At 45.8% G+C, this 25,172-nt stretch overlaps 1 protein-coding gene and 1 long non-coding RNA gene across 8 annotated transcripts in view; one reads left to right on the plus strand and one right to left on the minus strand.

Moving 5' to 3' along the window:
- The window catches only part of DGKD (diacylglycerol kinase delta), a 124,747-nt gene that overhangs the window by 32,935 nt on the left and 66,640 nt on the right, over window positions 1–25,172 (plus strand). For 5 of the 7 annotated variants that reach the window (XM_042950567.1, XM_042950565.1, XM_042950568.1 and 2 more), the window contains 2 exons: window positions 3,932–4,042; window positions 5,942–6,022. In XM_042950567.1, the coding sequence (XP_042806501.1) occupies window positions 3,950–4,042; window positions 5,942–6,022 (174 nt within the window). In that variant the 5' untranslated portion in view covers window positions 3,932–3,949. Of the gene's footprint in view, window positions 1–1,941; window positions 1,964–2,032; window positions 2,561–3,931; window positions 4,043–5,941; window positions 6,023–25,172 lie in introns of those variants that run through there. The other 2 variants (XM_042950564.1, XM_042950566.1) reach the window with 2 other exon arrangements.
- On the minus strand, window positions 8,847–24,072 carry LOC122226799. The gene is made up of 4 exons (XR_006205772.1): window positions 21,322–24,072; window positions 21,043–21,236; window positions 10,223–10,949; window positions 8,847–10,115 (listed from the first exon to the last, which is right to left on the minus strand). It is a non-coding gene; the product is annotated as an uncharacterized LOC122226799 (long non-coding RNA).

Here is a 25,172-nt window from a genome sequence, read left to right on the forward strand (position 1 = left end):
AGTATTGAGAGGGGGAAGCATTCCACCTGTTCTAGCAGCAGGGCGCGAGCTGAGTGATAAAGCACATCAGTACAGGGAGATACTCTGCAGCTGACAGAGATAGATTCACTAATATGGACGGGTGTTGACAATATATCTCGACAGAAAAAATAGTAAGTTAAAGTACGGTATGTGCACTATGATTTCACGTTTATAAAAAGTTAAGAAACGTGCAGGTTAAAAAAAAAACCCACCTCCCATTTTTGCTTCCTCCCATCCCGGTCACATTTGGGGTGCTGTCCTCTGGCTTCGCCCTGGCAGGTCCTCCTCCGGCTCCTCCCAGTTGGCATCATCAGTGTGTCCTCTTGGGTTTTTTCTCCTCGCCCCTGGCCTTGTGCCCACTTTCTTCTATCCTCCGTTTGGGTTCCCGCCTCCTTTCTGCACCCGAGCCGGTGTCCTGGGATTCCCTGTTCCCCGCGCCTGCTCTCCTTCTGCCTCTCCATACGGGCCTCATTGAAGCACCTCCCTGTTAAACCTTCTCTCACGCCCTGACCTCTTATCCGCAGCCATCTCTCCGCTCAGCTGGCCCTGGCAGCATCGAGGCCCTTGTGGCATGCCCCAGACGAAGCCCCCATCCCCCTACCCATGAGACCTGAGTCCTCCTTGCCCCTGTCTGTGGCCGTCTTCTTCCTGTCTCCCTCCCAGATGCTCAGTGTTGCCGGTTGCCCTCTTATAAGAGTTTCTGGAGTGTTCTGCATGCCTCCAGATTTCCCTCCCCCTTTCCTCCACACTGTGGCCAGAACCATCTTTCCAAAGTGTACATGAGGGCCGGAGACCGACAGGCCTGACAATCAGTGATCTGAGAGCAGGTTTGAGCAGGGCTCGCGGGGCCTGCTCTCACCTTTCCCTGCCCACTGGTTTGAAACCTCTTTAAGGGCATTTCCAGAGCTGCGTTCCTCAGCCCTTTGTTCCCGGGCAGGATGACTGGAGACTTGAACTTCCCCAACAGCAGGTGCCCGGGTAGTCTCGCCCATGGGCCAGGAGCGGTCTGTCTGCTCACTGCGGGTGGCCGTGGCGCCCGGGCCGAAGACTTCTGGTTTCATCCCTGGAGTCCAGCCTGGGGATTTCCTGTTTGGAGGTGGGCATGGGGCTCGCTTTTGCACTCTACCTGATTCTCAGTGCCTGAGTGTGTTTCAAATCGGTCCTTTCTTGTTCCTGATGGTAATGAAGGTGCCCTGGATGGCTGGAAGGACAGAGTGGGCCCTTTTGTTTGTGCACGGAACTTGACCAAACGGTTCTGGGAGTCTGGCCACCCAGCACGCCCTGAGCGAGCTGTGCTGGAGTCTGGGGTTTTGACTGCTGGTTCTCCGCTCTGTTGGGCATGAGGAGGAGCCCTGCCAGCTGAGCAGTGTTTCCTGTGGGTGCCAGTTACAAGCTGCCAAATGCAAAACATAGCAGATTATTCAGGGGTGTTATTTTCTTGACCACTTTTAGTTCATTGCTTTTGACTGAGTGTTTAAAAATATTCTGCAGCATATCTGTAGTATTCTCGAGCAGCGAATCAGGAGAAGAGACACAGTTTCTGAGAAAGCTTCAAAGAAATACTGGTCTTTATCTTTTCCCCAGCCTTTTCCGCTGAAACCCACCAGAGTCTTTTTCTGAGTGCTCTTGTTCTATAAATAGAACAGCGGCCCTCCTCGGGTAGCCCAAGATCGCAGCTCTCATCCGCTTTCTGAAAGATGTGTGTGTGTGTGTGGTGGACTGGATTGTGTTTTAATTTTTCTTTTCTTTTATGTGTGAGATGTGTGGCGGGAGATGCAAGAAAAAATACTGCAGCGTTTATCTTTTAAAAATAACTTATTATAACTTTTCTGGGTCGGAGCTTGTTGGTTTTGTTGTCGTCGTCGTCTTTTTTTTTTTTTTTTTTTTTTTTTTTAACCTTGCATTTAGGGAAGAGATGGAAGTGGTGACCCCCCCTGCAGAGGTAAGCAAGACGCGTGGGGGCGAGGAGAGGTGCTTCGCCTGTGAGCGAGGCCTCAGGCCAAGGAGGAGAGGCTGGCCCGGAGCGCAGTGCTGGCGCCCGTGGGTCTGCATCAGGTCTCTGAAGAGCACGTTGACATGAGTGTCCATGTGTACTTGGGTCTGAAAACAGTGTGAGGAGGCAACCTGGTAGTCCTTCTGTACCGAGGACTGGTTTCTACCTGCAGCTCCTGGGTTCAGAGGTGGGGCTTTCTCTCCGCCTGGGATCAGCCTCTGGTTCAGCACATGCTCCCGCACTTCAGAAAAGCCAGCGCCGTCCTGTAGCTAAGGATGGCAGTTTGCATTCTGTGACTGTGGTCAGTAGTCTGTTCTTGGATCACTGGGTGATGCTGTGTTCCTCTCTCTCCTGCCGGCACTCTTTAATTACCTGAGGAAGGAGGTTCCTCAGTGATTTTTGTCCTGGGAGTCGGAGAAGGTTGCTGTTCGTCCTGCTAGGCCAGCCCTGCCCCCACAGACCCCACGGTACCTGGCACGTGGTCGGGAGCCGGCATGGGCGGCTCCCCTGCCCGGGAGGCCCATGGAGAGGATGCCCGGTGGCAGGGTAAGGAGAGAGCAACGGCCCGCAATCCCAGGCCCCCCCCCCGGGCTGCTCAGGTTGGGGTTCTGGTGCCTGACCCGGTGTTAGTGGTGTGTGTGGGACGGGAGGCTTTCTTTGTCATGCTTCTTGGGGTGGGGGGTGACTGCATCCCAAGCTCCCCGCTTCTCTGTCTGGAGTTGGCTGATGTTGGGACCGGGCAGCGCTGCTGTTCCACTCTTGCCTTCTGATGTGTTTGGGTTACGTGAAGTTTCTGTGTCTGGTTTTGTCTTATGTCGTCTTCGGTGGCCACAGCACCCAAGTGCTTCCGACAGATACTTTTTTAGAGAAGTTACTTAGAGTGCAAAACAATGTGGGATTGGGTAATTCAACCCAAACTCCTCTGAACCAGTATTTGTGTACTTGAGCAGAGTTTTGTGCATTCTGCCTGACTCCATGGTGGGACTCTGTGGAGAATGGCCGTTTCTGTCAGCTGGGGAAAACGGGGTGCACATGCCGAGAGCCAGGCTCTTGTTTCATGCACGTTGTTTATTCGTTTTGACTCTTAGTGGCTCCCAGCGGTTCAGACGTGTAATGATCAAGTGGTTCCTTGAGCATTTAACTTCTGAGTGCTCTGCAGGGCTCCTTTTGTCCTGTCAGACCAGCACAGGGGACAGCACAAGAGAGAAGCAGGTCCAGGAGAAGGCATGTCCCATTCTTGGCTTTCATTGAGCCAAGGTGAGTGGAGTGCTGTCCACCTGGATTGTTAAGGGAACTCCAGTTTGTGGCGGATGCATCAGATTTATGGGATGAGAGGAGTTTTCGTGACTTTGGTCGTGGAACTTCTCTCTGTAGCGTGGGCGGAGGCACATGCCTAGCTTGTGAATGGGGTGACGGTTGAGTGGGGTGCAGGCCTGCAGCTACGCTGAACCCCACAGCAACCTACGTCGACAGTTTTGGCAACAGGATCCTGAGAAATGGCAGGAAGCCAGAGAACACGGAGACGGGGCCAAGAATAGCTGAAAAATACCAAACGCTGAAGTTGGAAAATGCTCTGGCCCCTTGCTGCCTACTGTTGGCCTGCAAGCCTTCACGTCCCCTGCTGCTGATCCCCAGGGCATAGCCGGGCACACCTTGGGCCCCAGACAACCTCACCACTCAGGCACGCTGGTGTCCCTCAGAGAATCGTGTAGCCCCCCCCCCCCCCCCCCCCCAAGCAGCACGCTCGGCCGGTCCATAAGTAGTCAGGGTCTGGGGAGAGTGGGGGAATCCCTCCTTCAGTTAGGCCACTGGCCCGTTAGGGACATGCACGCACTGGCCCGTCTGTGTGCAGTTCTGCCGGACGGGCCCGAGGGCACCATGCAAACGCTTGCTCATGAATCATTTCTGTGCTTTCAGACCGTCATCAAAGAGGGGATGCTGACCAAACAGAACAATTCATTCCAGCGATCAAAAAGGAGATACTTCAAGCTGCGGGGGCGGACGCTGTACTATGCAAAAACGGCCAAGGTGAGATGCGGTGGAGGGGCCGCCGGGGAGAGGGTTCCCACGGGGTCCGCGTCTTGGGAGAAACCTTCGCTTCTTGGATCTGTTACTTCCAGTGAGTTTGGCAATACTCTAGGGTGCTAGCTTTAATTTGTCTCAAGCCATGTTCTATTTCTTACAGACACTGACTTTTACTCATTTTTCTCTTTCCTTAATGTCATATGTCACCAATGAAGAAAAGGGGAAATGTCACAGAAATAATCAAATTACAGTTAGAGATCCTTCTTTCGGAAGGATTGGGGGGTCACAGCCTTAGAACTCTTTTATTACGGACTAAAATTAAAATGTCTTTTTTTTTATTTTTATTTTTTTTATTTTTATTTTTTTTAATTTTTTTTTTCAACGTTTTTTATTTATTTTTGGGACAGAGAGAGAGACAGAGCATGAACGGGGGAGGGGCAGAGAGAGAGGGAGACACAGAATCGGAAACAGGCTCCAGGCTCCGAGCCATCAGCCCAGAGCCTGACGCGGGGCTCGAACTCACGGACCGCGAGATCGTGACCTGGCTGAAGTCGGACGCTTAACCGACTGCGCCACCCAGGCGCCCCTAAAATGTCTTTTTTAAAAAAGTGCTTTATTGAGGTATAATTGGCAAGCAAAAAGCTGTACACCTTTAACGTGTACAGCTTAGTTTGGAGACAGGTAGTAAATATCTATGAAACTGATTAAAAGTGTTTCTGAAGTATGTTGGGCTTCTTGGTGTGTGAGCAGAACTGAGATTCTGTCTCTAGGCTTCTGGCCGTGGTCCTTCTTTCCATGTGCAATCTTGTATGTGAGATTTACCGTGAGAGCCACCAGGCAGCTTAGTGGAAGACAAGGAGCCAGTCAAACCCACTAAATTACTGCTGTGTTTACATAAATGCAGTAAATGCAAAGCTAGTTTTTGGTATTCTGAATACCAGTATTAGTATTGTTGTCAATACTTATATTTTGGTATTAAAATGTAAATGATTCGGATTCCAGATTTGTGTTGGAGATGTATCCCTAGGGAGTGCATTCAAATGTGAAATTGAACAGAACAACTTGTTTAGATAGGGTTCTGACCACATCCCTCATTTAAAAAAACAAAACAAAACACTCATAGTTATTTTAGTTCTTTGTGTGTATGGAGTGGGGGGAGGAAGTTACTTAAAAGGCTGAGTCTTTCTAAGTCATTAGCATTTCCTCCAGGGTTCCCAGTAGACTCCTCTTAGAGGGGACAGTAAGGTAAGTGGGAGGTGTGGACTGATGAGGGGATTTGGAGGGGGAGAGTGAGGGTGGAAATGGGCTGGGGAGAAGGTCCCAGGACTCATTCATTCTCCCATCCTCCTCCTGGAGTCTGGTGGTCTCTCTCTTCAGGACTGAATTCCTTCTGCTCTGCTCCCTTGTTTTTGTTTTTTTTTTTGTTCATGGCCACATCCCTTCTATTTGGGTTGGTCTCTCTTCCTAGAATTATTTATTTCAGCCAGGACCTTTCCCGCTAAGTGTGTTGGCTGGACAAACCAAAACCGGAAGGACAGGAGATCCTCAGTCTGGACCCCTGTTCCCTCAGGTGGACTCTGTGGGAAGGCATATTTCACATATAAAAGTGAAATGCTGAGCAGTACAAAAGTTAAATACAGAAATCACAGTGTTTTGTTTTGCTTCCACGAATGCAATCACTAATGAACTCCTGGATTAACACCCGGAGCTCTACCTGTGAGCTCTGTGCTCCGTGTGTAGTCACTGCACCTTTAGTCCTCAAGTGTCAAGGGCTCAAGGTTCCAGGGTTCCAGGCACGTGGGCATCTGTGGGTGTTTGACTAGGGTTGAGGAGAGTGGGGGGGCAATGCTGGGCTGGGTGCCTTGGCTGCGCACTGACCCTGGTGCCTGTGCCTCTCTGCAGTCCATCATATTTGACGAGGTGGACCTGACAGATGCCAGCGTGGCTGAATCCAGCACCAAGAACGTCAACAACAGTTTCACGGTAAGACTCCGGACCACACCTTTCTCGATTCTTCACCATGTGTAGCTTTCCTTTTTAATTTGAACACGTGCGTGCGAGCAGTTCTTTTCTCTGATTGGAATGCTTCCTGGTAAATTTTGAATTTAATGTTGAAAATCATACTGTGGTTGGAGAAAAACTGGGAATTTGGCACATGTAAGCTCGAAAGAACAAGAGGGTCCAAGTGAACTGTTTTTAACGTGTTGTTACATTTCTCTAGGTTTTGCACAGAGCTTTGTTTCTTATGATTATTGTAGAAAATTTGGAAAACACGGGAAAATATGTTGAAGCACGTAACCATAATTCAGCTACCTCAAGACATATACTGTTGATACTTTGGTGTATTTCTTTTCTTCTTTACTTTTAGACTGTCCTCGTACCCCCTGCCACCTGCCCAATTTATAGCAGTTATGTTGTACTTTTTGCAAAAGTTCTAAGGGCATAAATTCATGTGACCTCACTGTCCAGAGGTAGCCAGGTGCTCACTCTAGAGTGTTTGTCTGTATTTCTTTAAAAAAAAAAAAAAAAAAATTTTTTTTAATGTTTATTTATTTTTGAGACAGAGAAAGAGTGTGAACGGGAGAGGGTCAGAGAGAGGGAGACACAGAATCCAAAGCAGGCTCCAGGTTCCAGGCTCCGAGCTGTCAGCACAGAGCCCGACGCGGGGCTCGAACCTGCGGAGTGTGAGATCATGACCTGAGCCGAAGTCGGATGCTTAACCAACTTGAGCCACCCAGGCGCCCCTGTCTTTATTTCTAAATATGTGTGCCTTCACCCACATACACCATGAGATTTTTATGATCCTTTTGTTTTACACTTGCTTTTTTTTTTTTTCCCTCCCCCCTCTTGAGAATTTATGGTGGACATTTTTCCATGTCAGTTGATCTAAATGTTCCTCATATTTTTTAATCACTATATAGATAGCATTTCTGGTGTGACTGTAATTTTGGTTTCAGGGGCTGACTTTAAAATCGTTCTGTAGGGGCGCCTGGGTGGCTTGGTCGGTTAAGCGTCCGACTTCAGCTCAGGTCATGATCTCACGGTCTGTGAGTTCGAGCCCCGCATCGGGCTCTGTGCTGACAGCTCAGAGCCTGGAGCCTGTTTCAGATTCTGTGTTTCCCTCTCTCTGCTCCTCCCCCGTTCATGCTCTGTCTCTCTCTGTCTCAAAAATAAAATAAAACGTTAAAAAAAAATTAAAAAAAAAAAAAATAAAATAAAATCGTTCTGTATAAAGTGTGATTCTAAGGGCAGGAGTGGAGTATTTAAAAGTATGTTTCTGTGATTAAGCTAGTCCATCTAGAAGTAAAGTATGCTACCTGATTTTTTTTTTTCAATTCTTTTGTAACTCCATCAAAGTGCGTAACTTTCTTTACATTTAGGATCTGACATTTTGCATGTTAGTTTCGGATAGTTTCAGGTTTTGTTTTATTTATTTATGGGCTGATTATTGATGTTGCTGTTGCAAATGGGATTTTTCTTCCTCCATTTAAACTTCTATTTATTTTGTTTTGATGTATCTAACTGCTCTTGGTTCTGGTTCATGGCTTATTGAATTAGTCAGACTTCCCTGGTGGTCTCTCTTACTTGATGCTTCGATTTACTTGGAATGTTTTTACTTTTTCACCATCAATTTTATTGTTTACTTACTAGCTGGGGAGATACTTTGAAAACTATGTAAGTGGATTATTCTGTGATTTGTGGCTTTTAGAGTGTTAATAGGAAGAGGTGTTGACTTTTATTGGGGTGTTTTGAGCATTAATTTAGTTGATCATGTTGGTTTTAGGTATTTACACACTTCCTAATAATAAGTTGGTCTTGGCCATGTTAGATTTTACAACCTCGTTTTGTTTAGGCTTTTCCTATCTAATGTGTATGGATGGACATTTCCTCTGGAGTAGGAGGTAGGTAGCCTTTGCTGTTTTGATCCCAGAGTTAGACTAGCCCCATAAAATTAATTTAGTAACTTTCCATAACTTTATGTGTTCTGGAACACTTTATATGGCTTTAGAATTGACGGTTTCTTGAACAGCTGAGAGAAATTACTTTAAATTCTCGGTCATAAGGACTCTTCAGGGAGGTAAGGCTGTGAAAAGGTTTGGTTTTGCTTCCTGATGATTGGAGCTTTTTTACTGCTTGACTTCATTTTTGTATTTTACTTTCCCACTTATCCTGCACCTTCAAATTCAGTGGCATATATTATTTGCACTTGAAGCATCAGTGTGTCTGGTTATATCCCTTTTGTATTTCTAATTTCATTTGTTTAGCTTTTGTTTTTCTTGTCAGATTTCTTAAACTCCATCACTTTTGTTGTTTTATATGGGAACCAGTTCTTGGATTATTGATCAGTTCCATTTTTTCTGGCACCTAATTGAGTTTCTGCATTTATATTCATTGTCTCTTTTCTGCTTTTCACAACTTTTAAAAACAACCCACTGATTAGCTTATTCTCATTTTCATTATGTGTGTGTGTATGTATATAATTATATACACAATGAAATTGTCTATGTGATGAAAACATGAGGGACTCTTAATTGAACTCTGAGTGCCTTTATGTTCACATTCTGAAGGTTGTTTTTTCTCCCAGTAGAAGAGTGTGATTAAAGACAAAATACTTTTCAGGGGTGCCTGGGTGGCTCAGTCGGTTAAGCATCCAGCTTCGACTCAGATCATGATCTCCTGGTTCGTGGGTTTGAGCCCTGTGTCAGGCTCCGTGCTGACAGTTCAGAGCCTGGAGCCTGCTTTGGATTCTGTGTCTCCCTCCTTCTCTGCCTCTCCCCTGCTCACACTCTGTCTCTCTCTCTCTCTCTCAAAAATAAACATTAAAAAAAATTTAAAATAAAAAGACAAAACACTTTTCTGATCCAGTTATTGAAGAAAATTTTCAAGTATGTAAATGTAAATAGGAAATTTAAAACAATCCATATTCCTATTACCCAAAGATAACTGGTAATAATTTCGGCCGATGTCATTCCCACCAAATACATTTTATAAAATATGGTTTTTTAACCTTCTTTCTTTAGTTAACAGTGAGCCTTTTCGCTTGTAATGTCCTCTAAAATCTTGTGTATTACTGTTGCATAGTATTTCAGCGTATATGTGTGTTAAATTTAACCAGTCCCTATATTGAACGTATTTTCCTATCGTAAGTAATATTGTGATATGCACTTGGACACAGATCCTTTGGTGCATTTCTGATTATTTCTTTAAATTCTTGGAAATGGAATTCCATTTGAGGTACAAAGTAGGAGCTGTTAAAAGGCCTCTGAAAAATGGGTGATACATGTCACGACTTATATGAGCCTTGGACACGTTAGCTAAATGAAAGAAGCCAGACACAAAAGGCCACATATTTGATGATTCCATTTATATGAAATGCCACAGTAGGCAAATCTGTAGAGACAGAAAGTAGCTGAGTGGTGGGGGTGGGGGCCTGTGGAGGAGGGAGGGACGGTTGCTGGAGGTACAGGCTTTTTTCAGGGGTGACAAAAGTTTCTAAAATTAGATACAGGTGACAGTTGCCCAACTTTGGGAGTATGCTAAAAGCCACTAAGTTGTACACTTTAAAAGGGTGAACTGTGTAGGAATTATATCTCAGTAAAAATATGGAAAAAATAGAATGGCACTATGCTTTTGGTACCATGTGAGTTAATTCGGAGCTCTGTCAGCCTGCTCCGACAGTGAACCCTGATTTGTATGTTGTCTCTATGGGAAATGTGTGCAGAGTGCCCACACTGGACTTGCAGATGTGGAGGCAGTCTGTGTTGGAGAAACCTCTGGAACCACATCTCTGTCAGGTAGTCACGGACGATTCCCAGCCTTCAGGGACGAGGCACCGATTCTCTCACATTTATTTTTGATTTCGTTAGTGCTTTAAAAACTGCCTTTTCACCTGAGGATGTACTGAGAGGGGACAAGAGAAAGATTAATACTGAGGTTACCCAGAAACATGCGTAGGTAGGCAAGCTCATCCCATGAGTGATCCATGACGGCGTATGGAACATGGAGATACACGGGGCGAGTTCACGGCCCGCTTCCCGCCGGTCATGCTTCCGTAGAGAGTCCGGCAGTTCTGGAGCTGTGAGCAATAGAAGTATTTTCTCGGCTTAAAATTCACACTTGATGATCTTCCCCCTCAGTCACCCCTGCAGTATTTCTCGTCCACACCCCGAACCTGGTACTTACCATACAGCAAACTGCCCGAGTCCCCGTGTGGGTCTGTCTGAAGTCGGCCCTCCCGAAAGGCAGGGCCCGGCCGTGGACTTGGCCAGTGCTTGGCACACGTGCGCCAGGAGCAAGTGCAGGACGAATGCATTTGTCCAGAAGCTGCTGCGTTTCCTGGGACATCTCGTTTGGTTTTCCAGCTATTCCTGGAGTAATTCCCCAATTGCACAATGTCTACTAAATTGCCTGCCTGCTACAATCAGTCCGTGAAAGCTGCTGCAGTTGGAAACCTTTGGTAGCTGAGAAGCATGAGTACATTTACTCCACAGTACAAAAGGCTCCATTTTTATTTCTCCCCCGGATGGCCAGAGAGCTATAACGTTATAAGAAATGAGGGCCCATAGGACAAGAGACTGCCAAGGGACATGGGGGAAGGTATGTGGGGAGGGGAGAGATTTTAGACAGGCTGCATGGAGGAGGTGTCACAAACGAGGCCATGTAACTAGAGGGGGTCTGCTTGTCGTCCTGTTCTTTAAGAACAGTGTGAGGCTGGGGTGAGGCTGGAGACGTAGAGATTGCCTTCAGATTCTTCCTTGGTGGCGTGGCGGCAGCGGGAGCTTCCAGAAGATGGGGAGTAGAGCTCACGATGTCTTCTGCCTTCTCACCTTCAGGTGGGGCCGCCCCCTCACAAGGCCAAAAAAGTGGCATGAAGAGAAGAAGGGAATTTGCCAGCTTTAGGTTCCAGCCTCTGTAATGTGAAATTATATGTTTCTGATGATTAAACATGTTAATACTAATCTCTGAAAACTTAGAGGCTTTTCATATCTCATTGCCAACTTGCCCTTAGAACTTATATCAATGGGACTTCATGAAAGTTCTTTTTTTCTTAAGTTGATTTATTTTTAGAGAGAGAGAGAGAGAGAGAACATGTGCACATGCTCTAGCAGGGGAGGGGCAGAGAGAGAGAGGAGAGAGAGAATCCTGAGCAGGCTCTGCATTGTCAGCACAGAGCCCGATGTGGGGCTTGAACCCACAAACTGTGAGATCATGACCTGAGCTTAAGTGGGATGCTTAACTGACTAAGCCACCCAGGCGCCCTAAAAGTTCTTTTTTTAAATCCTTTTACAAACACCATGTTTTAACATTTTAGGATATCTTTGCCATTTTGATAGTTTAAAAATGGTAATTTGTTGGGGTACCTGGGTGACTCAAGTCAGTTGAGCGTCCAACTGTTGATTTCAGCTCAGGTCATGGTCCCAGGGTTGTGGGATTGAGCCTTGCATCTGGCTCCACGCGGAATGTGGAGCCTGCTTGAGATTCTCTCTCTCCCCCTGCCCCTCTACCCTGCTCACGTTCTCTCTTTCTCTCAAATAAAAAGGGTAATTTGTTTTGATTTGTTTCTTCAACTATCAAAGTGAGGTTGAACATTGGCTATTTGAATATCTCTCTTTATGAATTAGTTTTTTTCATGGGCTTTCAGATAGTTAGACACTGTGTTTTTAGGGTTCAAATTACCTTATTCATTGGCTTTCTCTATCTAAATTTGCCCTTACTGGTTGTGATAGTTTTAGTGCTTTGTCTTTTTTATTTTTGAGAGCGAGCGAGTGAGCATGGGGGAAGGGCAGAGAGAGAGGGAGACACAGTATTGGAAGCAGGCTCCAGGCTCTGAGCTGTCAGCGCAGAGCCCGACACAGGGCTCGAACTCATGAACCATGAGATCACCACCTGAGCTGAAGTTGGATGCTTAACTGACTGAGCCACCCAGGTACCCCTGTCTTTTTTTTTTTTTTTTTTTTTTTTTTTCTTTTAAAGTAGATTTCATCTAGTAATGGTGGGGCTGAAGTTACCAGGTAAAAATTCTCATTTACCTTCATGCTTCTTTCCTTCTCATTTTCTAACATGTTTTAAAATTATTTTCAGCTTTATGATCATAAAATTACAGATTTATGCTGAAGGTGTATTTTTACTACTATAACTTTCCAAAGGAGTTTATCAATGCAGAATTTCCACTTTACTGAAACTATATATTTCAGATAAGTTTTTAAATGGAAAAATGACTTGCCTACGAAAAAATACATGAATATAAGTGCAAGCTTGATGTGTAATGACCACTCAGATTGAGTGATAGAACATATCCAGGCCCAGAGAGGCTCCGCTCATGATCTCTCACAGTCATGGTTACCCTCCCCTCTCCAAATGTAAACACTATCCTGACCATCCAATACTGTAGATTAGTTTTGATGGTTTTAGATATTTGATATAAATGGGACTCATAATGTATATTATTTTGTATCTTTTGTGATCTGTACATTTCCTAATATCATGGCACTTGGGGGATTTTTCTTGTTGTATTGTTATTGATTTCTAGCTTAATTTTACTATGATCAGAGAATATACTTTGTGATTTTAAACCTTTGAAATTGATGAGACTTTTTATCAGCTACAAGTTTTCATAAATGTTCCATGTGCATTTGACTGTAACTCAGATTCAGTAGTTCCTGTATGCAGTTGATTAGGACAAAGGTTTAGTTATTTTTCTCAAATATTTTATAACCTACTGATTTGTTTTTCCACTTTTCCTATTAATTATTAAGATTGATTAAAACCTCCTGTGATTTTGTACTTACCTGGTTTTTGTTTTCATTCTGCTAGTCCTGCTTTATATATGTAGAGGGTTATGTTTAAGTGCATATAGATTTAGGGTTATTTTATATTCTTACTAGATTGAGCCTTTTATGAAATAACTTTCTGTTCTCTTCATATTTTTTTGCCTTAAAGTTTACTTTGATGTTACTATAGCTGCAATAGCTTTTTTGTGGTTGGTAATTATTTTGAGTAATGGTACATAATTTTCGATTCTTTTGCTTTCAAGCCTTTTTGTTTATATATAGGGTGTATCTCTTGTAAGCAACATATGGTTTTGTGGTTTTTAAAATTAACCATTGTATTATTTAATGGGATTATATTTTCAGTTGGGTTGGATTATTTTTAATCTGTGATTAGTTTAGATACTCTTGTATTTGGGTATAAATCTAACATATTCTTTATGTCTTTTTATATTTTTTCACACATTTCTTCCTTTCTTAAATGGATTAATTATTTCTTTTTACCTTCTGTTATAGCTTTTTTTTTTTTTTAAAGATTCAGTTCTTTAATTTTTTTTAATTTTTTTTTTTAATGTTTATTTATTTTTGAAGGAGAGAGAGACAGAGTGCAAGCAGGGGAGGGGCAGAGAAGGAGGGAGACACAGAATCCAAAGCAGGCTCCAGGCTCTAAGCTGTCAGCACAGAGCCAGCGGATGTGGGGCTCAAACACACAAACCGTGAGATCATGACCTGAGCCGAAGTTGGACACTTAACCGACTGGGCCATCCAGGTGCCCCTGTTATGGCTTGTTTTGTATGCATTATTTTAGGGGTATTTGGGTGGCTCAGTTAGTTGAGCGTCTGACTTTGGCTCAGGTCATGATCTCACGGTTCGTGGGTTTGAGCCCCTCATTGGGCTCTGCGCTGACAGCTTGGAGCCTGGAGCCTGCTTCAGATCCTGTATCTCCCTCTCTCTCTGCCCCTCCCCTGCTCATGCTCTGTCTCTCTTTCTCAAAAATAAACAAACATCAAAAACAAGTGTATACATTATTTTAGTGTATATTTTACAGATTACAAAATACATCCTTGACTTTAATTAAATTCTAATAAGAGTACTAAAGTACTAAATAAAGAAGTATACTTCTAGTGCTTCCCAGATAACGCGAGGACCCTAGAGCCTTTACACTCTCTATACTCTTCATTGCTACTGAAATCATAATTGAAATTACAATTAAATTGTGGTACTTAAATAAAAAACAACCATCTCTGTACTATCCTCTAGCCTTTCTGCTGGTTTCTTTAATTTTATAAATATTTGAAGCCTCATAGGACCTTCATTTAGATTTATAATGGATATTTAAGCTTTCTGTTGCTTTTCATTTCTTTTTGTATTTCTGTGATCCATTTGTGGTAATATTCCTTCTGTGTGGAAAAACTCCCTTCAGTATTTCTTTAGTATAGGTTTCTCTTTTTGTTTGAAATACCTTTATTTCACCTTTTTGAAGGATGTTTTTGCTTGTTACACAATTCTAGCGTGGCAGTTATTTTCTTAGAGCAATCTAGAGATGTCATTGTAGGGGTGCCTGGCTGGCTCAGTTGGTGGAGCGTGCGACTCTTGGTCTCAGGGTCATGAGTTTTAGCCCCACGTGGCACAGATAGCTTACATTAAAAAAAAAAGTCCTTGTATTTTAGCTTCCATTATTTCTGTTAGAAACTCATTAGCAACTCATTGTTGCTCCTTGGATGGAGTAGTATATTCTTCCTACTACTTTAAAAATTTTATTATGTTTTTTTTTACGATTTTTCCAGACACAGCTCTTTGTATTTATCTTGCTTAGTATTCCTAGCACTTCTGAAATCTTTGGATTTAGATTCCTTTTATTGTCAGTTTGGGCAAAGTCTTGGTTATTATTTCTTCAGGTGTTGCTTCTACCCATTCATTTTTTCCTCTTATCCTGGGGCTTGTGTGTTAGATCTTTTCACTCTCTTCCATTTGTTTTTTGTATTCTTTAAAAAGAGTATTTTCTATTCTTTTCTCTCAGGGTGTTTTATTATCATTATTATCTTTTGATGTTCTTCAGGTCTTTCTTGTTTGTTATTAAATCCATTTCAGGGGGCACCTGGGTGGCTCAGTTGGTTAAGAGTCCAACTCTCGGTTTTGGCTCAGGTCATGATCTCACAGTTCGTGGGTTTGAGCCCCACACTGGGCTCTGTGCTGTCCACACAGAGTCTGCTTGGGATTCCTCTCTCTCTCTCTCTCTCTCTCTCTCTCTCTCTCTCTCTCTCTCTCCCCCTCTCCCTCTCCCTCTGCCCCTCCCTTGCTTTCTCTGTCTCTCTCTCAAAAATAAATAAACGAACTTAAAAAAATCCATTTCAGTTCTTTTGTCTTTCAGCTTGAGAATTTTCATTTGATTTTTTAAAAAAGATTTCTAGTTGCCTGCCACAGTCCCTATATTAAGCATATTTATGTTAAAGTCTATGTCTGAAAACTCAAATATCTGGTTCTTTTATGGGTCTTCTTCTATTGTCTGGCCTTTCTGTTGGCTTTTGTTCCTTTAGTCTTTTTTTCTTGCATGCCTGTTAATTTTGGTTGACAAATATGGTTGGAAACTGTCAAGATAATTTTATGCTCAGGTGATGCTGTCTTCCCTTAGAGAGCATTTACTTTTGCTTCTGGTTAGGTAAGCAGGGTAGCAGCAGATTATCTTAAATCCAGTTTGTGATAGAGCTGATTTGAATGTGGGCTTTACTTCTTCCATTGGCTGGTCTCTTTGCACTCCTTATGGGATACTCCTTCAGGAGTCTCCTCTGTAAATTTGAGGTATTCGTTCTCTATTGGGCTCTGAATTTGTGTTTTTCCCACCAGTCCTATGGTATTACCAGAAGCTCTGTTTAGCCTCTCAGCCTCTTCCACTTATGAGTGAATCTGCAGTTTTCACTAGTTTAATTTTTTCTGCATCTTGTCGCTCAGTGATATTTATAGGTGTCTGCATTAAGATCACCGATTATAAAACGTGAGATACCATTTACTTGAAGGATGATGTATTTACCAAAGGGAGTAATGTTTGGTCTTTGTCATCATTTATGAAATTTGTTGTTTAGGTCTTCTTATGATCCTGTTTTTAATTTACCTGATCTTCCATAGACTGATGAAGAATTACTCTATTTCAGGACAATTATATTTGTCATTTTATTCTTAACATTTGCAACATGTTTCACCTTCATCATTTTTGAAGCTCTTTAAAAAAAAAAGCACGTGGATGTTAATACCACCATTACTGAGTAGCCATTTGTCAATAAGGTACCGTCTTGTTCACACTGAATAGTTCTTACCACTCACTGTACTCTGATGCTAACATTGCCATCTTTTTTTGTTCAGAATTTAATAATGCGTACTTCCCTCTCCCACCCTCACTTCTAGCTTCAGTTTTTCCTTGTTATTTTAGATTGTAATTCTTGTAAGCAGCATGTTGTTAGAAGTCGTTTTACTTCAGTCTGGAGCTCTTTGCCTGTAATAGTGAACTTTAGACATTTTCTACTTGTCGGGATTTGTGCACTTCGGACTCCTGTGTTTGGTGGCTGAGTGTTGTGCTTTCTTGATTGGATGCTTCCTTGGTACCTCTCTTCTGTTTGGCATTTTTGTGAGTGGTGTGTGCACTGTTGATATTTGTTAATGATTTGAGTTTAAAAATTCCTTTAAAAAATACATTTATAATTCACAGATTTTCTTATGCTGTATCTGCTTATAGCCAGCCCAATTGGTGATGTCCTTTTCTGGTCAACCTTTGTAACTGACAGGGTGTTTAGTCACATAGAACATGCTTCTCAGTGCTTTCTTTCACCAACTGTTGTTTGTATTACACTAATGAAAATGAGAAGGCACCAAAGAACAAAGAAAAATAATGTAGAATGTTCTGCTTTCCACAAAGGAAACAAAATATGGTGTTGTTTTTTTTTTTTTAATTTTTTTTTTTAACGTTTTATTTATTTTTGAGACAGGGAGAGACAGAGCATGAACGGGGGAGGGTCAGAGAGAGAGGGAGACACAGAATCTGAAACAGGCTCCAGGTTCTGAGCAGTAAGCACAGAGCCCGACACGGGGCTCGAACTCACGGACAGTGAGATCGTGACCTGAGCCGAAGTCGGACGCTTAACCGCTTAACCGACTGAGCCACCCAGGCGCCCCCCTTTTTTTTTTTTTTTAATTAGATAATTCCAACGACATCATGTTTTCTGATCCTGGTGTTGGAGGGGAGGCATCTGAAGCTAGCCTTGCTGTTGTCGTTATCGTCGAGGATATTTGTACATTTCTGCTTGAAATCTTGTGGGATTCTTTTTCTCTTCTGTGCTGTTGGATTTTGCTTACTAGTTTGTCTGGTATATAGTAAATCTTCTGTCTTCCAGACTTGCTTTTGGTTTTCCAACTTTCGCAAAGATCTTTTTTTCCTTTTATTTTCTGTATAGTTCTGGTTCATGTGCTTTGTCTTGTTCTTCGGGAACTTTGTTGTTAGCTCATTTATTGGTTCAGAATATGTCTATTGAGGGCCTGCCCAGGGCGGAGCACCATTCTCAGTGGTGGAGTTTCATTGGTGAGCAGAAAAGAGGGGCTCTTCGTCAACCTCGTGTCCTCCTGGGGCCTCAGGGCAGCACGCAGGAAGAGGTGACAGCTGAAACAGGTGGTAGGGAAGGAAGGCTGCATAGTGAGGACCCCCCCCCCCCAACCCTCCACTGGTACTGGGGTGGAGTTGGGGGACTGCCCCTGAAGAGGTGATATTTTCCTTGAGATGTGAAGACTGGTTAGTGGTAAATCAGCTGAAGGAAGTGTGTGCAGGTGTGTGTGCCTGTAGGCACCCTAGCATGGGGCAGGTCGGGGGCCCAGTGCGTGCAAAGGCCTCGTGATGGAGGACACGGCACAGCCTGTGTGAAGAAGCGGAAGAAGGGCTGTGTGGCTGCTGAGGCCTGAGGGGGAGAGAGAGACCAGGGGCAGGGCTCCAGGCTTCGTCCTTCACCAGGTAATACCATTGAATCGTTCCGTTTGGTGAATTTGCCAGACTTGCAGTGTGAGAATGTTATACTCTGGTTGCAGTGTGGAGGGTGACCTGGAGGAGGAAGGGAGAGGGCAGAGGGTATGTAGGAGGCGGCGGGAGACCACCTGCTGCTGGTTCTGAGTGGAGGGGGACGGAGGGAGGGCACTGGACAGGTGGTGCCATCGGCACAACCCTGTGGAGGCGGACGAAGCTGTCAGGTTTTGGCCAGGAGGGTTCTGTATCTCCGTGTCTGTCGAGTTCTCCTGCATTATTTAAATTTGTTGACTTTCCCAGATTCTATTTAGGAAAGTTTTAATTTTGTTTCCTATTGCCTTTCCTTATGATTTTTACCCCCATCCAGCATAGCTTTCATGTTCTTTTTACCTTGTTTTTATCTCCAGGCCAATTCTCATTTGATAGAGAGGTTTTTTGTTTTTTTTTTTAAATTAATTTCTTTATTTTGAGAGAAAGCACAAGTTGGGGAGGAGGGAGAGGGAGAGCGAGAGAATCTTAAGCAGGCTCCACGCTTAGCGCGGAGCCCGATGTGGGGCTCAATTTCACGACCCGGAGATCATGACATGAGCGAAAATCAAGACGCTTAACTGAGCCACCCAGGCACCCAGATAGAGAGAGATTCTAAAAATTCTTTCTGTTTAATGTCATTTTCTGCTTCGGGAAAGATTTTCCATTTTCTCTTGGGCTTCCAAATGTTTTCATTGATTTGGATTTCCCCCTTGCCTGATCTCTTTATCTTTGAGTTTTCGGTGGTGATTTTGTCTTCCAGTCCCGCACTGGCTTCTTTTATGACCTTCCCGGAGCGGCATAGAGCTGTAGAGTGTGCGAGGAGGAGCAGGGCCATCAGAGTTTAGTGCTCTTACTTATTTTGCCAAGTCAGTGTTTTCATCATTTAAAGCTTTGTCCTATTTTAATAAAGATTCGATGAAATGTCATCACCTCCTTTAATGTTACTTGAAGTGTCAAAATGCAGCAAAAACAAGTCCAAGTAGTGGGGTGTGGCACAGCTCCATTCCCCCTGCCCCCCCCCCCCCCCCCATCCCCGACCCTGAGAGCCCCTCCTCTGAGTCCATTTGGGTCTGCTTGTCACAGGGCTGTAGCATCTCCTGCGTGAGAGCAAGGGTTTAGTTTTGCTCACTGCTGTACCTGAGAGCCCCCACACAGTACTGCTTGAAGGGTGACTTGATTGCCACTGACTCCAGGATGACTTGGGCCCCGCCCCGTTCCTCTGGCTGATCTCACCAGCAGAACGCTTCCAGTGCGCACTCCGGGCGGCAGGGCAGGTCTGCCCTCACGTGGTGTGTGGTCCCGTGGGCGCAGCGGGCCGGGGAGGAACCAGCTCGGGGCTGCGGTGGGGGGCAGGTGTCAGGGGCGAGAGTCTTGGAGGCCTGAGGCTGAGAGGGAGCCCTGGCCAGCAATGCGAGTGTCCGGGGGTAGAAGTGGTTCCCGCCAGAGAGGGCAGAGCGTGTGAGGGCGGCGAGATGGGCAGAGGTCAGAGGTGAAGTGCTTTCCACGCCGTGCGGAGTTTGGACTTTTTTGTCATGGGTACTGGGAAGCCGTTAAGGTTTTGAAAGCCGGGGTTGGTGACTGTTTTTGTTACAAGTCTGGCTGCTGCCGAAGACGAGGTCTTGCAGGAAGAGGAGGTCAGCATGGATGTCAGAGGTCGGACGCGTGGCCTTGCTGTGGCCCAGTGGGACGTGTGGAAGCCTCGATGGAGCTACTGTGGAGAGGAGGGGCCGATGGAGAGCAGGGTTGCAGGCGCTTTGGCTAGGCACTTCTCGTTGGTACCATGCTGTTCCTTGTCTTGCATGACTTGGGAATTCAGTAGGGTGGTGAGGAAAAATGGGGTTTTGAGCAGTTGGTAATTGCTGCTTTCCCAGAAAGCAGCTCTGCACGAGGCCCCACGGTACATGTGTGCAGGGCCAGACTCAGGTGGCTGTGGACGCCCTCCCTTTACTAGGGGTGCATCACTGACCCCTCCAGTTCTGGAAATTTCACCTCAGAGGCTGACTTCATGGTTGCTGGTGTCAGAGGCTCTGTCCCTTTTGAGGGAGGTAGAATGAGCCGAGGTGAATTTAGTGAAGGTTTTCTAAGCTAAGTAGGACCGAGGGACTCGTCATCGGAGGGTGACACAGATGCTGCTGATGGACAGCGGGAAGCAGGTTGAGGGCTGACTGCAGGCGGGTGCAGGCCGAGTACTGGCCCGTGTCCCTTGGATGGCAGGGAGCCCAGGGCCCACGGGGATTGCGAGGCATTTGCACCCGCATTGCCTGGGAGAGGACGGTGGCTCTCTGGAAGTTCATTCCGCACTCTGGAGCCCTTTACCTCTGTCGGGGAGGTCATCTGCTGTCCCAGCATCACGAGCTTGAGGCCTGACCCCCCGCCTCGAACCTCTTGGGCTGTGGTGCTGGTGTTGGACGATACCTTGGCCCTGGGACCAGCAGCCAGCTCTGGTCTTGTCCAGGTGCACGTCCCGTTCCCCAGGCTGGTGGGTGGGGGTGCCCACGGCACCCTCCCTCGGTGGGGCTCTGGGTCCCCCCGAACAGCCAGAGGGCGGGGACGGAAGCTGCCGTCAGCAGGGACCGAGAAAGCCAGCGCTGTGGGGGAACAGGAGCCCAAGGAAAGGACGGTGCTTTATAAGTTACGCAGCTTGTGTGTTAGGGACTCAGGCTGTAACAGGTTCGGTTACCCTTTACTTCATTTTTGGGGAAAATGATGTGCTATGTGGTGTTCCATGTTCTGGTTTTCCCAGAGGAATCAGGGACTCTGTCTTTGAATGTCTGGGATCTGTATTTCCTCAAGTGTAAGAACCTAGACAGTAGAACTAGGTTATATTCTTTTTTTCACTGCTGAAAGTACCCAGCGTGGGACCTTGTGCAGAAGCAGCAGGGCTCAGAGACAAGGACTGGGAAGCCAGGTCATGAATCTCAGCTCACTAGCTGAGTGGCCCTGGGCAAGTCACTGAACAACTCTGAGCCTCAGCTTCCTCATCTGAGAAATGGGATAATAATAGTACATACTTACGGGGTCGCTGTGAGGATTGAATGAGCTGATAAAATGTAGACATGACGTAAGTGTTGGCTGTTGTTAACATTATGATTATAGGCACTCACTGCCTATCTGTTCAGTGGGTAGTTGAAAGCAGTGGACCAAATTGATTTATGATACCCTTTGGTACTTAACTAGACCTTTTTCTTTTAGTTTGAGTTACTTACATTTCTTAAGTGAAATGTTTCATACTTTCTCTGTTTGCTGAATAATAGCTTCTAATTAAAATCACTGTGGATTATTCTAGACTTCACTGGACCTAAAAGCAGTCGGGCTGTTTTACTCTTATCCCTGGGGTCCTGGCAGCGACCGCACTTGAGTTGGACCTTGAAGAGGAAAGACAAGTTTGACTGGAATATGCCTGAAATATAAAACCATTAAAAAGAGTCACATTCTGCCCATTTCTAAAAGCAGTGTAAATCATCAAGGGCCACCTCAGTTCTTACCTCCTCCAGTCCATGGGACGTGGCGCTCCCCAGCTGTCCCAGCCTCTCGCCTCGCCACGGACCTGCTCCAGCTGACCTGCTTTTTGTAGGGAACCAGTACCCTGTGCACAGGTCACCCTGGTCTTGGTGGGGCTCCTCAGTATGGGGGCCCTTTGCTGAAGTTCCCTCTACAGACCTGTCCATTCCTCAAAGGAAGGGTGACAGCTGTCTCTTCTGGGAGGTCTTCCTGTTCATGCCGTGGTCAGAAGGTAACATGTTGCCACCTTCTGCTTACTCAGGGCAGCAGTTCCCAAACTTGGCTGTGCCTGAGCACCCTTTGGGAAAAAAATATTGGCACCATCCCCAGAGGTTCTGATGCCGATTTGTAAGTGGGTGACTTTTCGGTGCTTTCCGTGATTTTGCAGTGCAGCCACGTTTGGGACTCACACTCTTGTGATGCCAGATGCGCACAGGCTCCTTAGTAATCTGTGCACTTGGTCACACTTTCTTAGGTCTTGACTTGAGGCCAGGGCTTCTCTTTGAAGCTCGCTGTTCCCTGTGCAGGATGCACATGGGCTCTGTGCCGGCGAGCGTGAGCCAGGAAGGAGGCTTTGTTGCTTCTTTCTCTTCAGAGAGGAGATTGAATGGTTCGTTCATCGCAGTGGACTATGCTGTGGGTTGCTGTTACCCTCTTACAAATGCCCTTCGTACTGGGCCAAGAGCTTGCTGGGAGCTGTGCGTCTTTGGATTCTGATGAGCAGCCATGGGTTGGGCCCGGCTCCTTTTTCTGTGTGTGTGTGAGTGTGTGTGTGTGTGTGTGTGTGCGCACGCTCATGTATGTATGTCCATGTGTGTGTCTGTGTGTCTCTGGGTGGTGTCCATTTGTGTGTGTGTGTGTGTGTGTGTGTGAAAACTTATTATCTACCCCTGGAGAGCCCAGCAACAATTTGACAACACTACGGCTGTACCTTGGCATTCTGATTTCTGAAAACAAACAGAAACCAATTGGAAAAGACGCAGGTTTTGGACAGACTTGTTTTTCCTTCTTTCAAGCATCCAGCGTGGAGGTACTCTCTCTGCCCAGTGCCTGAGGGCAGACGGACATGGATAAACATGTCCCCTGCACTCAGGGACTTCTCACAGCCTGTTAGACGTGAAAAGAAGTGATTATAGTGTCCCGTGACAGGTGTAACAGCAGAAGGGGCAGAACACAGTGCGAGCGTGGGGCAGATCTCTGTGGGCCCGGGGGCTGGACTGGCCACTGAGAAGGGGCGAGTGAGTGGGCTGGGGGGCGGGCCCCAGGAGCGTCCCGGGACTGGAGCTCGTGCAGGCAGCTTACCCCCTTATTGTGCAGAGTGCTTACATCACAATAATGGTTCTAGAGGAGATTTAAAGTGAGGGGAGGAAAGGTCACAGTTCAGCAGCTCTTCTCTTTCTCCGAGTCCCTTCAGGCTTATGCCGGGGGCGTATGCTGCTTTTCCCATGTTATACGCAGAGCAGTATGTGTGTAACTTTACATTTTCATCGTAAGCCCTTCCACATCATGGGTCTATAACGATCACTTGTGTGGGTGGAGACATTTCATCTGTAGATGTGGCAAAGTTGATCATTTAAACTCTATTTCCTCACTCTGTAGCACTGGGGGCTCAGAATGTGTTCAGGTGTTCGTGCAGATGCTATGGCTAGAACAAGCATCGTAGGCCGCAGGAGGGACGTTTGGGAAAATGAGTGTGGTCTCCCTCGCAGAGCAGCCCCTGTGCTGAGCCCCCTGCCCGAGAGAGGGTGTGGTTCTCCTTGAGAGGGCAGCCTTCGCTCTGTCTTGTGTCCTTTTTGTTGCCTGATCTATTTGATTCGGGCTTGGTTCTGGTTTACAGCTTCCTCGGCTTCTGTCTACCTCATTTCAGATGGATCATGGTTGGGGCTGTACTGTGTCCTGATTCCCCAGAATCTCTGGTGAGCGTGTCACGTGCCTGTGATAAAGGAATAGAGGCGAGGCTGGGTTGATGATGAGGAAGCGGGCAGATCAGGGGACCTGGGTGGAAGTGACCGAGCTGAGCTGGCCGAGGAAGAAGCGAGAGCAGAAGGGTGGGCTGGAGAAGGGCAGAGGATGAGTGAGTGCACGCTGGCATGAGGGGCAGGGGTGTGAGAGGGAGCGGAGGGGGCACGGGCAGAGGGCTGGAAGCGAGACGCCAGTGCCTGTTGGCATCATGTGAGAACAGAGTAAAGGGAAGGAGAAGGCCCTACTAAATAAATTTAAATTTATTTTTAAATTTCAGGAAAATGGATTGGCCAGATAATGGGGATGGACAATAAAGAGGGTTTTCAGTATGAACTGGATGAGAATTAGGTGTAGGATATTCATGCTTAGAGGGCCACTTCTGCATCGTGCCATATATAACACTGCATGCATAAAAGGGAGTTTATATTGAATTCCCAGTATTTAATGTTTAGAAAATCATAGAGATGTGTTTGTTAGAAAAGGATTTGGCTGCACTGTTAGTGTCCTGGGGCTGCCAGGACAGACTAGAACGACAGAGATTTATTCTGTCACCCTTCTAGAGGTCAGAAATCCAAGATGGAGGTGTGGCGGGACTGTGCCTCCTCCCGAGGCCTAGGGGAGACTCCACGCCAGCCCCTCCCAGCCCCTGGCTCTCCTGGGCTTGTGGCCACATCCCTCCAGTCTCTGCCTGTCTCCATATGGCTGTCCCCTGCTTCCTGATTCCTCTCTCGTCGGTTTTCAGAACACTTGTCACTGATTTAGGGCCCAGTCAGATAACCTAGCATGATTTCATCTCTGGATCCTTAATTACATTTGCAAAGATCCTTATTCTAAATAAGCTGATGTTCACAGGTTCCAGGGGATAGAATGTGCACATATCATTTTGGAGGCCATCATTCATCCTTCTTCATCTGCTTATAAGAAAAAATGCCAAAATAAGAATGATGTGAACATGTAAAGTTTTATTCCATGCAAAAGAAGGCAGTCCTTGGTCAGTATGGCAGTTCCACAGAGTCATCTGGGTCCTTCCAGAATTTGGTTCTCCTAGCTCAAGATCAGTGCCAGAGTGCCAGTCCCCCTTTATCTCTCTCTCTGTCTTTTAAAGTTTATTTATTTTGAGAGAGAAAGAGAGAGAGAGAGAGAGAGAACGAGCGGAGGAGGGGCAAAGAGGGGGGGTGTTCAGAGAATCCCAAGTGGGCTCCCTGCCGACAGCCCGCTGTGGGGCTAGAGCCCACGACCTGTGAGGTCACGACCTGTGAGATCACGACCTGAGCAGAACTCAGATGCCTAACTGACTGAGTTACCCAGGCACCCCTCGTATCTCCTTTCGAGAGAGAAGAGAGAGGGAAGAGAGAAGAAAGTGTGTTGCCTGGTAGCAGCTTTTAACTTACGTTCAGATTCCTGCAAGGGGTCTGTGGACATGACTACATTTTATTAAGATTGGTTTCCATTGCAATCCTAAGTGTTTCAATTTTTGTATTTAGACACATTCTGAGAAGGGGTCCATAGGCTTCACCAGACTGTCGCAAGGGGTCCATGGCACAAAAAAGATGTGCCATATTTCAGTGTAATTTCCTATAATTGGGAATTGTATTCTCATGTGGGGTATACGTGTTTAGAGGACTGCTTCTGCAGAATGCCATATTGAAATCTCACCTGGCTTCCCCAAGGTATCGTGGTGCCCCTCTGCCTGGTCATGTTTCCACAGCGCACGGCTTGCTGGTATGGGGATTGATCCAGCGGGCTTTGCTCCTAGTGTCATCCTAATGATTGCCCTGAAGTGACCGTGTGAGGATAACCGTGCCCTGCAAAGAGAGGAGTAATTTGTCATGTCTGTATTTGTGACTTCCTTTTCCCCAAGTAATATTGTCGA

Source organism: Panthera leo, chromosome C1, assembly GCF_018350215.1.
Source record: "Panthera leo isolate Ple1 chromosome C1, P.leo_Ple1_pat1.1, whole genome shotgun sequence".
Classification (NCBI taxonomy): domain Eukaryota; kingdom Metazoa; phylum Chordata; class Mammalia; order Carnivora; family Felidae; genus Panthera; species Panthera leo.